Here is a 15,432-nt window from a genome sequence, read left to right as displayed (position 1 = left end):
TTGTACCCCTCTGTCACTGTATTCATAATTTTTATTGTTTATAAACAAACCACATCCATCCCCCGCACTTTTGAAAAGCTTGCTACGCCCCTGTTTGTACTACAAACTTTCTACCATATTAGAGAAAAAGCAGCATGTTGATCTGTCGATCACGTGTCCTTCATGAAAACTGTTCATGTGTTTTGAAAAATTATGCATTTAAAAGTTAATGACCAAATGTGTCTTTATAAAAGGCCACTTTGTTGCTGTAGATCAAATAACGAGATTAGTTAGTCTTTCATCAAACACATTTTGTTCTAAATTCCCTATGTGTGTTTATAGTGGAAGGACTATTATTATGAATGTGTGCCGCTAGTTTATGTGAGTTCCGCTATTCCGGTTTCACTTTCATTTTCAATAGCCGATTGCTCCGCCAAAACGATGCCAAGTGTCAACATAGCCTATATCAATCAATTTGATAAGAAAAATGAAAACACTATATTTGTATATTTTACATCTGTGTATTTTAATATTATTATTTGTCATTAACAGTGAAAGGCTGTCAAACCTCTTAGTACTTTTTATTTTATTGTTCTTATATTTTTGTCCTTGTTGTGTCTGTGTGTGTTTGTGTGTACAGTATATGTGTTTGCTTTCTGTCTCATGACATGATTTTTTTCTTATTAAAATAAAATAAAGCTTATACACAATTTATGTATGACTTACTTTCTTATGCAGAACACAAAGAGATATGTTTGGGACTAAACATTATGGAACCCATTGTTTACATCTTATGAACAAAAAACACAAAATATCTTCTTTTGTTTTCCACAGAAGACAGTACATCAGTCAGGTTTGAATGGTGTGAGGATGAGAAAATGAATACAGAATGTTTATTTTGATGTGAACTATCCCTTTAAGAAGGTTGGTTTGAACAGACTTATACTTTCCTTGTAATTACATATTAAAATTCACTTTTTCATTAACTGCCAAATATGTAAAGTATGCAAGCTTCTTTTTCTAGTAAGTTTCTGTTTCTAGTAATGTTTGCTTCTGTTTAACTTTCATTTTCTCATAAAGACCCTCCCCTTTTATAAGCTATAAAGTGAGCACTGAGAGAGAAACTCCATTTCATTCTCCTCGTGATCAAAGATGGATCTGCAAACCTCAGTTTTTCTTCTGTTCAGTCTCTTCACCGCAGGTACAAAGACAAAGAGTGTTTGTAATGTTATTGAGTATAAATACGGATCACTGATGTTTCTCTCGCTACTCTCTCTCTCTTTTATTACTAAAGGACACACTCTCAGTTGTTATGTGTGTTCGGGTGTGACGGGGTCTTGTTCAGATCAGACGGTAAAAACATGTCCCAGTGGATCTTACAAATGCGTGAGTTTAACAGCAGTAACAAAAGATGGTAAGTCCATGATGGATTGAATTTTTTTATTATTATTATTGGAAATATAACTTCTGACAAAGCTGCAAATTTCATCACAAAATGTACAAATCTAATCACCGAATGTTCTTTTCAGATTTCTGTTTATTAGTTTTCTCACAAAATGTTACGTCTACAATACAATTTATATTTAAAGTTATTAAAATTGAATCATTATTTGAAATGAGAGATATGCTACATATTGATGTTTAAAATTATTTTTACAGTCAAAATAATGTGCAGTTGAACTGGTCTATCCTGAATCATTCATGTTTTAGGTGCTAAAATCAAGTTTAAAGACTGTGCTGCTGACTGTGCAAGTGGATCCATGAACCTCGGCATTATGAGGTCATCTTCAGTGTGCTGTAACACAGACGGGTGTAACGTTCAAGATGCTCCAGGTACATTGTTTCACTGACCAAATTTGCGTTTGTTCAGTTTCTCTGACGCAATCCTTTTTGTTTAAAGCGCTATATAAATAAAGATGACTTGACTTGACATTAAAGTCGACTCTCACTTTACTTCCAAAAGACATTCAATCAGGAAATAAAATAGAGAGTGCAGGTTTTCAGTTGTGAATTGATTGAATGGAGCAGCTAATAGAGTGTTATTTCATTACATGTTATATTTTGTACAGAAAATACAATACTTTTTTTATCCTGTAGATCCCAGCACTAGAACCCCCAATGGAAAGACTTGTTACTCCTGTGATGGACAGAGCTGCTTAAACAAATTGAGCTGTACAGGGAATGAAGAGCACTGCATTAATGGAACATGTGAGAATCTGGAAAATTAAATGTTTTTATTTTATCTCTCTTATGATTGAGATTTTGATACAGAACACATTTACCAGTTTCCAGCTTAGATTAACCACTCTTTTCATTCTTTCCATCAGGGACTGTCAGTGGCATCTCCATCCTTGTAAAAGGCTGTGCCTCTAAATCTATCTGTGATGCTGGATCATCGGATATATATGTTAAGGGGATCTCATGTTGTCCAGGGAATCTGTGTAACGGTGTTCAGAGCGTCTCTCAGAGCTTCCTGTTCCTCTGCCTTTCTCTGCTCTCCTTCATCCTGCTGCACTGAATCCAGCAGATCTTCACATTCACATCCAAAATTGGACACACTGTACTGAATATAGAGCTTGCTTTTTCACTGTATAATGTATCCTTTGTATCCTGATATGTTTTTGTCTGTGGCATCTCATGTGACATTTTATTAAATAAAATACTACAACTTGTTTCTGGGGTTATAATTAGCTTCTCACACTGTAAAAAAATCTTTTTTATAAGATCATTATCTTCACAACAGACATATGAAAATTACTTATGTAAAGAAGAAAACACATTTTTTTAAACAATATTTGGATTCTCACTATTGGAATAATGTTCAGATCATAAAACTAATAAGTAAAAAAATAGATATGAGAAATAATATCTTGCAAATACCTTTTTCCCCACTTATTTTTCACTCAGTATATTGTATAACTAGCATGAAAGGTCAAAAGTATAAGTGTTATACATAATCATAAACACAGTTCGATTTCATAACTATTACATGGAACCTTCTTACTTACTCTCATTACTATAATATTAAAGGTTACATTTTTATTTTTCCCCCAATAGTTAATTATTGGCATTTGTTTGTAAAGGTTAATAATAATAACAGAGCCCAAACTATCATATTAAACTTCTATTTATTTTCTAATATAATAAACAAAAATTGTACATGAAAATTTAAATTGCAGATAAGGCACGTTCTGAGTAACTTTGACCCAGAAACAGATTAATTGTATTGAATTTGTAAGAAAAGTGCTGTTGGTTTAAAAACAGCTTATTGAAGGCTGTCTGCCAAAATGAAAGCTTTGGGAATGCTCTACTATGCTCTACTATTATGTAATAGTGTGCATAAGCACTGCCTCCGCAGAAAATGATCAACACCTGCTTATACACTAAACAAAATTATAAATGCAAAACTTTAGTTTTTGCTCCCATTTTTAATGACCTGAACTCAAAAATCTAAGTCTTTTTCAATGTAAACAAAAGGCCTATTTCTGTCAAATATTGTTTACAAATCTGTCTAAATCTGTGTTAGTGAGCACTTCTCCTTTGCCGAGACAATCCATCCACCTCACAGATGTGGCATATCAAGATGCTGATTAGACAGCATGATTATTGCACAGGTGTGATTTAGGCTGCATGGCCACAATAAAAGGCCACTCTAAAATGTGTAGTTTTATCACACAACACAATGCCACAGATGCTGCAAGTTTTGACGGAGTGTGCAAATGGCATGCTGACTGCAGGAATGTCCACCAGAGATGTTGCCTGTGAATGTTAATTTCTCTACCATAAGCCGTCTCTATGATGATCATGTTTCGTAAGTCCCTATAAAGAGTGTATGTTGAATATGGTAAATCTAAACCTTTTTCAGCATTTCTTGTTATCCAGTCTGTGCATCCTGAAGACAATTGTTGGATGATATTGTTACACAAATGTCAAAGAGTATTTGTATTTCTGAAGCAATGCACATCATAAACATGAGTTTTATTTGTGCATATTTAAAATAGCCTGGACATATTGGTGGACTGCATAAGCTTACAAAACAGTATATATATTTTTGCATTTCTAATGCATGCATATAGGAGCTCTTTATAGTAGTTATGGATCAGATTCATATGAGATGATGCAGTTTGTGAGAAAGTTACACAGTGACATCAGAGGTCTGAAATTTAGTATAAACTAATGTTTAAACATTAATGTTAACCTACAACAAGTAACAAAAACCCCTGCTTATTCATTTATTGTATCTGTGGAGCAAGAACAAAAACATACGTGTCTAAAAATGCATGTTTTAATTTAATGTTTACGTTCTTTTTTATTGCAATGAAAAGGAAGGGAAAAACTACTCAACTATTTTTAATTAATTTATTTATTATTATAATTTTTTTTGCAATTGGGTTTTTCATAGTGTAGCAGTATTTTGTTGATTATTTGTTTAATTAAATACAGGTCGGTTCCAATCCCTAAAGCATGATAAAAAGCAGTAGACCAACAAAAGAAGCTTTATTTAGTTATGCATGAATTGAAATGCATGTGACATTCAGTTTTTGCGGTTGTCTTTGCTGCTGAATCTATTACAATTAAAACAGGATGTAGAAAGACAGAGGGAACTTCACTTACACACACCATCTGATCAAGGAAATTACTTAGTAAAAAATGAATTGCATATTAATTGTTGATCAATTTCATCACCATAAAAACATTATTTTTCTTGCTGCTCAAGCTTAAATTCAGCAGTGCTCTGTAAAAAACATTGTTCTTTAAAAGTTGTTTTTACACAAAGTAAAAGGTCTGTTTAGGATTCTTTATTCGCGCCTTTTTGTTTTTCAAATCTGAAACAGTAAAAGTCACCTCATGTTTTTTTTAACATTGTGAAGAGCTCTTTGTCCACTTTTGCTACTTTTGTCCTTAATAAACATTACTGTTTTATAAACATTTATAAATGAATGGAACAAATGGAAGAGACACACTGTAACTATAAACTCAATTGTGTATTTCAGATAGGCTACCAGCAGGGAAAAGGTCACAGTCTGCAGCCCTATACCTAAATTTAAATTATTACAAGACATGGAGCCCCCTTCAATTTGCAAATGCCCCCATTGTTTGAGAACCACTGTTTTAATCAAACACATAGCTTGATGTTCTGTTGTATTAATCATAAACAGTAAAATTTTATTTTAATATTTACTTACATTACGTTTGTTAATTTCTCAAAACACATGAATAAAGTGGGATTTTCCTCAGATGATTGCTAGCTATAGCTTTGTACCCAGCAAAATGTTTTTTAAAGCAGAAAGCTACCATAAAGGAATTACATGTGTGATAATTTCCTGTAATGATAGAACAAGGAAACACAAGCTATATTCAGAATGTCAGATTGTGGCTTTGCTGCAGAATCTCCAGAGCTGCTGGATTTAGTGCAGCAGATTTAGTTACACAGGTTCCCCTTACAACATGAGATGTCCTGAAAAGATTAACTAATGTTTTAGAATCACAAAAGGCTTTAGAGACACAGCCATTTCCCACAGTTGGCCGCCCTTAACAGACCCTGATAAAAAGAAATAAATATAAGATTGAGTCAGTCTGAGTTAGTTTGAGTAAATGTGTAAATGTGCCAATGGTAAATGTGTACTGTCAAAGTTGAAAAATTAATGATAAAAAAGCACCTCTTTTTTTCTTACCTGTTGCTGTAATGCAGCGGTCTTCACTCCCTAAACAGCTCAATACTGTATGTTTGAGCAGCTGTATCCATCACAATAGTAACAGTTTTTTGTTACTACTGATTCAGTAAATGAAAAGAGAAACTAGTGCCATTCAACTAGTGGCCTCTGAATAACACTGTTGATTGTACTGCGTTTTGAGCTCCGTCACTATCTTCTTTTCATTGACTATTTTTAACTTAAAAATAAATTTTATACATCATCGTTTCCGTTTATATAACGCGTGAATATTTCCTCTATTGTATTCTACAACAAAAACAATCAGATTGCCTCGCTATCACTACTTTTATCTTGATCTCCCGGGTCCGCTATTAGCTTTTAGCCAGTTAGCATCAGCAAGCGTGGTTGCTGCTAACTGCGCTTACATTGCTAATACTCTATTCACACACATTACCACTGCTGTACTCACTGTTACTTGCTTTAATGGCGGATGAATGTCTCCACTCTGTGCAGCTCGAGGCCGTGGGGAAGCAGATTCGCGACCTGGAACAGAAGCAGGCCCAGCTGAGAGAGCGGAGAGTCGCGCTGGAATCATCCCGGGCTGACGCTCACAAGTCCGGGGTAAGTATACAGCGTGCTGTTAACAGTCCCACCACGTCTACTCCGTGTGTTTCTCTGCGCAGGCCCGGTGCACCCAGGACGCGATCTTCCCAGATGTCCGTCACTGCGACGCCGGGACACCACGGACCCTGGGTGCATCCACAGCGGAGGACGCGAGCTGGGTCCAGTGCGACGACTTCTCCCCCTCCTGCCTTCGAGATCTCCATCCAGAACCGCTTCGCTCCCCTCCGCGAGACAGGACGCGACGCTGTGATCATCGGAGACTCCATCGTCCGACACGTAAGTGCTACGTTAGCTGAAGGTAAAGTGCACACTCATTGTTTGCCTGGTGCTCGTGTTCTCGATGTTTCTGCGCAGATACCCGCGATCCTGAAGGACGACGAGAGCCCCAGAGCGGTCGTGCTTCACGCCGGGGTTAACGACACCACGCTGCGGCAGACGGAGACGCTGAAGAGGGACTTCAGGAGCCTGATCGAGACGGTTCGCAGCACGACGCCCGCGGCGACGATCGTCGTGTCAGGACCACTGCCCACGTATCGACGAGGACACGAAAGGTTCAGTAGACTTTTTGCTTTAAATGAATGGTTGTTGTCATGGTGTAAAGAACAGAAACTGCTATTTGTTAATAACTGGAATCTTTTCTGGGAGCGTCCTAGACTGTTTCGCGCTGATGGATTACACCCCAGTCGAGTCGGAGCGGAGCTTCTCTCTGACAACATCTCCAGGACACTTCGCTCCATGTGACTAGTAAGACAATTCTCAAATAACCATTATGATGAGTTTTGTTCCACCCGCTTAAATGCTAAAAGTACTTGCGCTGTAAAACCTATTAAGACTGTGTCTGTTCCCCGAATAGTGAGGTTAAAATATAAATATAATGTACGATCTAGAAAAAATCTTATCGTAATTAAACCAGAAAAATGTAAAGTAAATGAACAAAAACAATTTTTAAAGTTTGGGCTCATAAATATTAGATCACTCGCACCAAAAGCAGTTATTGTAAATGAAATGATCACAGATAATAGTTTTGATTTACTCTGCTTGACTGAAACCTGGCTAAAACCAAATGATTATTTTGGTCTAAATGAGTCTACTCCACCAAACTACTGTTATAAGCATGAGCCCCGTCAGACTGGTCGTGGCGGGGGTGTTGCAACAATATATAGTGATATTCTCAATGTTACCCAGAAAACAGGATACAGGTTTAACTCTTTTGAAATACTTCTGCTAAATGTTACTCTGTCAGACATGCAAAATAAATCTAATGTATCTCTTGCTCTGGCTACTGTATAGACCACCAGGGCCGTATACAGAATTCCTAAAAGAATTTGCAGATTTCCTCTCAGACCTTCTAGTTACAGTTGATAAGGCGCTAATCATGGGAGATTTTAATATTCACGTTGATAATGCAAATGATACATTAGGACTTGCATTTACTGACCTAATAAACTCTTTTGGAGTCAAGCAAAATATCACCGGGCCCACTCATCGTTTTAATCATACACTAGATTTAATTATATCGCATGGAATCGATCTTACTGCTATAGATATTGTACCTCAAAGTGATGATATTACAGACCATTTCCTTGTATCGTGCATGCTGCGTATAACTGATATTAACTATATGTCGCAGCGATACCGTCTGGGCAGAACTATTGTTCCAGCCACCAAAGAAAGATTCGCAAATAACCTGCCTGATCTATCTCAACTGCTATTTGTACCCAAAAATACACATGAATTAGACGAAATTACTGACAACATGGGCACTATTTTCTCTAATACATTAGAAGCTGTTGCCCCAATCAAATTGAAAAAAGTTAGAGAAAAACGTACTGTACCATGGTATAACAGTAATACTCACTCTCTCAAGAAAGTAACTCGTAGTCTTGAACGCAAATGGAGAAAAACTAACTTAGAAGTTTTTAGAATTGCATGGAAAAACAGTATGTCCAGCTATAGACAGGCTCTAAAAACTGCTAGGGCAGAGCATATACACAAACTCATTGAAAATAACCAAAACAATCCTAGGTTTTTATTTAGCACAGTGGCTAAGTTAACAAATTACCAGATGCCACCTGATTCAAATATTCCACCAACGTTAAATAGTAATGACTTTATGAATTTCTTCACTGATAAAATAGATAACATTAGAAATACAATAGCGAATGTAGATTCTACAGCGTCTAACACTTCAGTTTCATCCATCGCACCCAAAGATAAACTGCAGTGCTTTACAACCATAGGACAGGAAGAGCTAAATAAACTTATCACTGTATCTAAACCAACAAAATGTTTATTAGATCCTGTACCCTCAAAATTACTGAAAGAGCTGTTACCTGTAGCAGAAGAAACGCTTCTCAATATCATAAACTCGTCGTTAACTTTAGGACACGTCCCAAAACCATTCAAGCTGGCGGTTATCAAGCCTCTTATTAAGAAACCAAAACTAGATCCTAGTGTACTGGCAAATTATAGGCCTATTTCAAATCTTCCATTTATGTCTAAAATTTTAGAGAAAGTTGTGTCTGCTCAATTGAGCACCTTCCTGCATAAAAATGATATGTATGAAGAATTTCAGTCAGGTTTTAGGCCCCACCATAGCACAGAAACTGCACTTGTTAAAATTACAAATGACCTGCTCCTTGCGTCAGACCAAGGCTGCATCTCATTTCTAGTTTTTACTTGATCTTAGTGCTGCGTTCGACACCATAGATCATGACATACTCATAGATCGATTACAAAACTATACAGGTATTCAAGGGCAGGCTCTAAGATGGTTTAGATCCTACCTGTCCGATCGCTACCATTTTGTTTACTTAAATGGGGAGTCATCTCATTTATCATCAGTAAAATATGGAGTGCCACAAGGATCCGTCCTAGGTCCCCTTCTATTTTCAATATATATGTTGCCCCTTGGTAATATTATTAGAAAATACGGAATTAGCTTCCACTGTTATGCTGATGATACTCAGCTATATATCTCAACGAGACCAGATGAAACTTCCCAATTATCTAAGCTAACAGAGTGTGTTAAAAATGTAAAAGATTGGATGACACACAATTTTCTCCAATTAAATTCGGATAAGACAGAGATACAAATTATTGGACCAAAAAACACTACACAGAATCTTGTAGATTACAATCTGCAACTAGACGGATGTACTGTTACTTCCTCTACAGTCAGAAATCTGGGTGTAATATTAGACAGCAATTTGTCTTTTGAAAATCATATTTCCAATGTTACAAAAACTGCATTCTTCCATCTTAGAAACATTGCCAAGCTACGAAACATGTTATCTGTTTCTGATGCAGAAAAGCTAGTTCATGCATCCATGACCTCTAGACTGGACTATTGTAATGCACTTCTAGGTGGTTGTCCTGCTTCGTCAATAAACAAGCTACAGGTCGTCCAAAATGCAGCAGCTAGAGTCCTTATGAGGTCAAGAAAATATGATCATATTACCCCAATTTTACAGTCTCTGCACTGGCTACCTATTAAGTTCCGTATCAGTTACAAATTATCATTACTTACCTATAAGGCCCTAAATGGTTTAGCTCCAGCGTACCTAACTAGCCTTCTACCACGTTACAACCCATCACGCACCCTAAGGTCACAAAACGCTGAACTTTTGGTCGTTCCTAGGATAGCAAAGTCCACTAAAGGAGGTAGAGCTTTCTCACATTTGGCTCCCAAACTCTGGAATAGCCTTCCTGATAATGTTCGGGATTCAGACACACTCTCTCTGTTTAAATCTAGATTAAAAACACATCTCTTTCGCCAAACATTCGAATAATGTATCTTTTTAATTGTGAGTGTAGTTGCATCTGTTCAAAGTTGCATTTTTATTCATTAGCTTGGGTTAAACTAATTTTACTTTGTTGGATCAGCAGCTATGCTAATGATGTCTGTATTTTGTTTCTATGTTTTGCCACGGGATTCACATCCCGTGGTAACTAGGATTTACACAAGCTCCAGTCTGGATCCAGAACACCTGAGAAGAGATGATTCTGACCCTCAGAGGACCCCAGATGATGCTACCTTGAATCAACAAACAGAACTAACAATTATTGCTAAATGTGTGACTGAATCATATAATAACTTAATTAATAATATTGATAGTTCATCGTCTAGCTGACTACGTCTTGTATTATTATTATTATTTTTTCTAAAATCCTGTCAAATGTGCACAAACTACTAGCTACTACTAAATATTGTAGAAACATAATTTTCTGTAAAGTTGCTTTGTAACGATTTATTTTGTAAAAAGCACTATACAAATAAACTTGAATTGAATTGATACTTTAGTCATGAATTGATTTCAATATTATCACTTTCAATTAATTTAACTAAACTACGCCAACTAAAAAACACAGATTACAATGGATGGCGATTAATCTTAAACTAATCTAATATTTAAAGGAGTTATCAACAGTTGTTTACAGATGACTTATAAGATCATAAAATAACATAAAACATTCTGCTCCAACAGAACCACAAGTTTCCTTTTCTCTGAAATCATAAACTCGGTAACATTTTATTTTAGGGTCTCTTAACTAGTTGCTTATTAGCATAATTATTACTAGAATATAAGCCATTTATTAGTTCTAATTAAGCACATATTAATACCTTATTCTACATCCCTAATCTTACCCAATAAATAAACTTAACAACTACCTTACTAATTATTAATAAGCAGCCAATTTGGAGTTTGAGTGAGAAGTCTATAGTAAATAGTGAATAGGTGTTTCATATTCTAAAGTGCCACCATAAATTCTACACAAACAGTGAAGCAACTTTCTGTTTATTGAATAATAAGCTCTTAAATATTTAATAATATCTCCTGTACATTATATATTGCATTTCTGCAGATTGTCTGCCAACCTGTTTTTACTGGTGTAAGAGAAGTAAATGTTGTTGTTTTTTTTAAATGTTTTGTATTTTATGTGATAATCAGCTACAGTATTTATTTACATTATTTACTAAATGCATTACTTGTTAGATCAAATGATCTGAACTAATTGATGTTATTTATTCCCGGTGACCAATTTTTATGACTTATTTTAAGATGTAAATCCACATACTGTTCCTCAGTGATGACCTAATTGTCTAGACATCCATCAGCACAAGACCACAGGAACCAGATGAGTCCTCTGCACAATCTGACTTTGCTGCAGGCTGAAATTAAACTGCTGGTTGAGAAGAACTGCTCCGGCTGAGCCTGGTTTCTCCCAAGTAAACTCTAACACTGCTTTAACACACTCTGTATTGTTGAAAGTGTTATATTAATAAAGGTGACTTGACTTGACAACAATGAATGTTTTTAAAAAGTAAAATAGTAAAAAAGTATATTTATATACTATGTTTGCATCATTATTGCGAGTAATATAAATCTAAAAAAACACACATATGTGTGTGTGTGTGTGTGTGTGTGTGTGTATACATAAAATTAAACATTTTTATGTTATCTTGTTATCCAATTTTTTTTAAAACATGCAAATGTCAGATTGGATTGTAATAAACATTCTTACCAAGAAGCCTCCTATAACAAGCAACCCAATTTTTAACATTTTACATTTAAATGTTAAATTAACATTTAAATGTTATTTATTTATTAATTCATTATTATTTTTATATTTATATTTTGCCCAATGTCAAAAAAAGATCATCAGCTTCCACCTGTTGGTAAATTATACAACATATGCAAACTTTCTTAAAATGAGCAAATTCAAATAATAATTGTGAAAAATTGGTGTCTCAATCACGGAAAGATGACAATAAAATAGGTTAACGTTATTTTTACCTCAGGAAAGCCATTCAGAGTCTGTGTCTCGTTCCTTAGAAGTGTTCTCTGGAGAGAAGGCCTATTGCTCAACATAAACATTTATCTTTACTTTTTATTTTGCTTGTTTGTCTTTGCTATAGTTATGGTATAGGCTATTCAAATGTAGCAATGTAAGTGAGAATCGCTTAAAAGTAATGCTATTTTGAGACAAAGATCTTCTTCATGATTTTCATGATTGTGTAACTGTGTAAGACAATTAAAGCAGTTTTTAAATAACAAAAGAGCATGTAAAAGTAAAGTATTTGGGCTAAAAAGCGTTTTTTAGACACAGTAATTAACATGATAATTAATAGATGGCTGACTTTTCCATTTGTTATATTCAGGTGGTAAATATCATATATTATGTTGGGTGTCCATATTAGAGATAATCACCATGTTTAAAATGAAATAATCATATTTAATATGTCATCATACATCATATTAATAATATCATTTCATTTAAACATAAGTATTTATATATTTTTTTCCTTTTTTTGCCCCCTCAGACTCCAGATTTTCTAATAGTTGTATCTTGGCCAAATATTGTCCGATCCTAATAAACCATACATCAATGCAAAGCTTGATGTATAAATGTCAACCTCATGACTGGTGGTTTTGTGGTCCAGAGTCACATATATTAATGACAGTATATTTATTGAATAAAAATGCATTACTTTATTTTTTTAAATAAGCAGAAAATAAACTAAAAGTAGGCCTTTAGTCACATTGTCCTTACAGCATGACCTTATTTATTATATATGAAAATGAAAAAGGTGACTTGATATTACACAAATGTCACATCAGAACGTCACAGCAAACAATCGCATTAGAACACCACAGTACAGAGAAAGCACAAGCTCTATATTCAGTGCAGTGTGTCTGATTGAAGATCTGCTGGATTCAGTGCAGGAGGATGAAGGAGAGCAGAGAACAGCAGAGGAACAGGAAGCTCTGAGAGACGCTCTGAACACCGTTACACAGATTCCCTGAACAACATGAGATCTTCTGAACATCATCAACTGATGTTGTGCTATCACAAATGGATTTAGAGACACAGCCTTTTACAACCAGTGACTGCTCTCCGTAACTCGCTGATGAGAAGCAAAAAACACAGATTATTTTAAGCATTACTGGTATAGATAATATATATATATATATATATATATATATATATATATATATATATATATATATATATATATATATATATATATATATATATATATATATAATGATTTACTTAACCATTTATCATAAGAGAGATAAAAACAATGACTTTAATCTTCTTGCTTCAGCAGATTCTCACCTGCTGCTGTAATGCAGTGGTCTTCACCCCCTGAACAGCTCACTGTGTTTGAGCAGTTCTTCCCATTACAAAAGTAACATTTCTTTCCATTGGAGTCAGTTCTGGGATCTACACAGAAAGCAGGTATTCATTTATTTTATTTTCTGTAAATATAACACCAAATGAAACGACACTCTGTTAGCTGCTCCGTTCAATCAGTTCACGACTGTCAAGCCACCGCCTGTATTGTATTTCCTGACTGAATGTCCTTTGGAAGCAAGTTTTGAGATAAAAGAAGATGGTTATTTGCATTTGGTCAGTAAAGCACAATACCTGGAGCGTCTTGGACGTTACACTGGTCTGTGTTACAGCACACTGAAGACCTCTTTATAATGCTGAGGTTCATGGATCCACTTGCACAGTCAGCAGCACAGTCTTTAACCTTCAGTTTAGTACCGATGTCACCTAAAACATGAGTGATTCAGGAAAGACCAGTTCCACACATTATTTTGATAAAATTTGATTTGTAGTTTTGTGAGACATTACATTTCCAGAGAAGCAGCCCCAGTAAAACACATCTCCATCAGTCAAAAAGAAAATTACATTTCAATCCATTATATTGAACTTACCAACTTGTGTTACTGCTGTTGTACTCATACACTTGGAAAATCCCCTGGGACATGTTTTTACTTTTTGAGCTTTTAACACTTTTAACAGCTGAGAGAGTGTCCTTTAGTAATAAAACAGAGAGAGACGGTGAAAAAGAGATGCCAGAAATCTGTATTTGAACTAAAAAAAAAATTCAAAACTATTTGTCTTTGTACCTGCAGTGAAAAGAATGAACAGAAGAAAAACTGAGATTTGTAAATCCATCTTGATCAGGAGGTGAGTGAAATAATGTGCCTCTCTCAGTGCTCACTTTATAGCTGATCAAAGTGGGAGGGTCTCTAACTTGAACCTGCTTTCTTCTGTGGAATACAGAAGGAGATATTTTGGAAAATGTTTCTTAAATGTTTTTTACGTCTATAAAATGAAAGCGTTGTTGGCTTTAGCGTTGTTTGGGCCCCAGTAAACTGCAGAACTAGAAGATGGCTTTTGCTCTGAAATCATGAAGAATCAGACTTGATGTTGCGATTTTGTGAAAGATGTTTTAAAAGACAAAAACTGATGCTTTGATGATCTAGAACACTTCAGATCTAATTTAGTGTGTAATTTTTTTTAGTGTCTAATCTAAATTATTTGACAAGCCTGCTTGAAAAAAGCAGGGAAATCATATGGAGCCAGAAGAGTCTCAATAAAGATAAATGCACACACTACATTCACATATGCACACACAGGATTCATAGATGCACACACATGATTCATAAATACACACACAAGATGCACAAATGCGCACAAAATTCACAAATGCACACACAAAATTTAAAAAGCACAGAAGATTCACAAATGCATACAAAATTCAGAAATGCACACAAAAATCAGAAATACACACACAATTCAGAAATGCAAACAACATTTACAAATGCACTCAAGATTCACAAATGCACAGGACAAGATTCACAAATGCACAGGACAAGATTCAGAAATGTATTTCTGATGCACACACACATATATATTGATTTACAAACTGCTTGCGGTCTGTGAACTTCACTGCATTTGTGTGTGAATTTTGAGACTCCCCTGACTTGGCTCTACACACAAATGCTTTTTTTTAAACAGGGAATGATCAGCAACCAATCAGATATCTCCCTTGTTTTAGCCAATCACAAGAATGCACCCCATGTGGGGGATTGTTTACTTATAAGCCAATCACATGAATGTGTTCACACAGCAATTGTATTAAATTGTATGAAAATACAGATGTTTAGATTACAATTCAGGTTTATTTTTTATTATTTTTTACTAAATATAAATTTAAAAATGTCTCAATACATATAGCCCAGTGACTGCAGAAAAAAAGTTAACCATTGATTTAAAAATTTGCAATAGGCAATTATTTCATTTTATTGAAATATTTTAATGAAATAAATAAAAAAATAAAAAAAATGTTTAAACCTTTTTGAATATTTAA

The 15,432-nt window shown here is 35.0% G+C and overlaps 2 protein-coding genes across 3 annotated transcripts; one reads left to right on the top strand and one right to left on the bottom strand.

Moving 5' to 3' along the window:
- Window positions 1–1,058: 1,058 nt before the first annotated feature.
- LOC113047138 (phospholipase A2 inhibitor and Ly6/PLAUR domain-containing protein-like) lies at window positions 1,059–13,072 on the top strand. 2 transcript variants are annotated; one of them, XM_026208418.1, is made up of 6 exons: window positions 1,059–1,180; window positions 1,274–1,393; window positions 1,690–1,812; window positions 2,077–2,187; window positions 2,307–2,505; window positions 12,989–13,072. In XM_026208418.1, exons 1-5 carry the CDS (start codon window positions 1,132–1,134, stop codon window positions 2,495–2,497), a joined length of 594 nt encoding a protein of 197 aa, XP_026064203.1. In that variant the 5' UTR covers window positions 1,059–1,131; the 3' UTR covers window positions 2,498–2,505; window positions 12,989–13,072. The 2 variants fall into 2 exon arrangements, with proteins under 2 accessions (XP_026064203.1, XP_026064202.1); XM_026208417.1 differs by lacking the exon at window positions 12,989–13,072 and having other exon boundaries at window positions 2,307–2,652.
- LOC113047139 (prostate stem cell antigen-like) lies at window positions 12,966–14,051 on the bottom strand. Its single transcript, XM_026208419.1, has 4 exons — window positions 13,991–14,051; window positions 13,695–13,826; window positions 13,383–13,490; window positions 12,966–13,167 (listed from the first exon to the last, which is right to left on the bottom strand). The coding sequence occupies exons 1-4, from the start codon at window positions 14,016–14,018 to the stop codon at window positions 12,977–12,979; spliced, it is 459 nt and encodes a 152-aa protein (XP_026064204.1). The 5' UTR covers window positions 14,019–14,051; the 3' UTR covers window positions 12,966–12,976.
- Between the last annotated feature and the right edge of the window lie 1,381 nt (window positions 14,052–15,432).

This window comes from Carassius auratus, chromosome 28 (genome assembly GCF_003368295.1).
Source record: "Carassius auratus strain Wakin chromosome 28, ASM336829v1, whole genome shotgun sequence".
In the NCBI taxonomy this organism is placed as follows: Eukaryota; Metazoa; Chordata; class Actinopteri; order Cypriniformes; family Cyprinidae; genus Carassius; species Carassius auratus.
The sequence above is the reverse complement of the archived record's forward strand: the minus strand, read 5'-3'. Positions and strand labels throughout refer to the sequence as shown.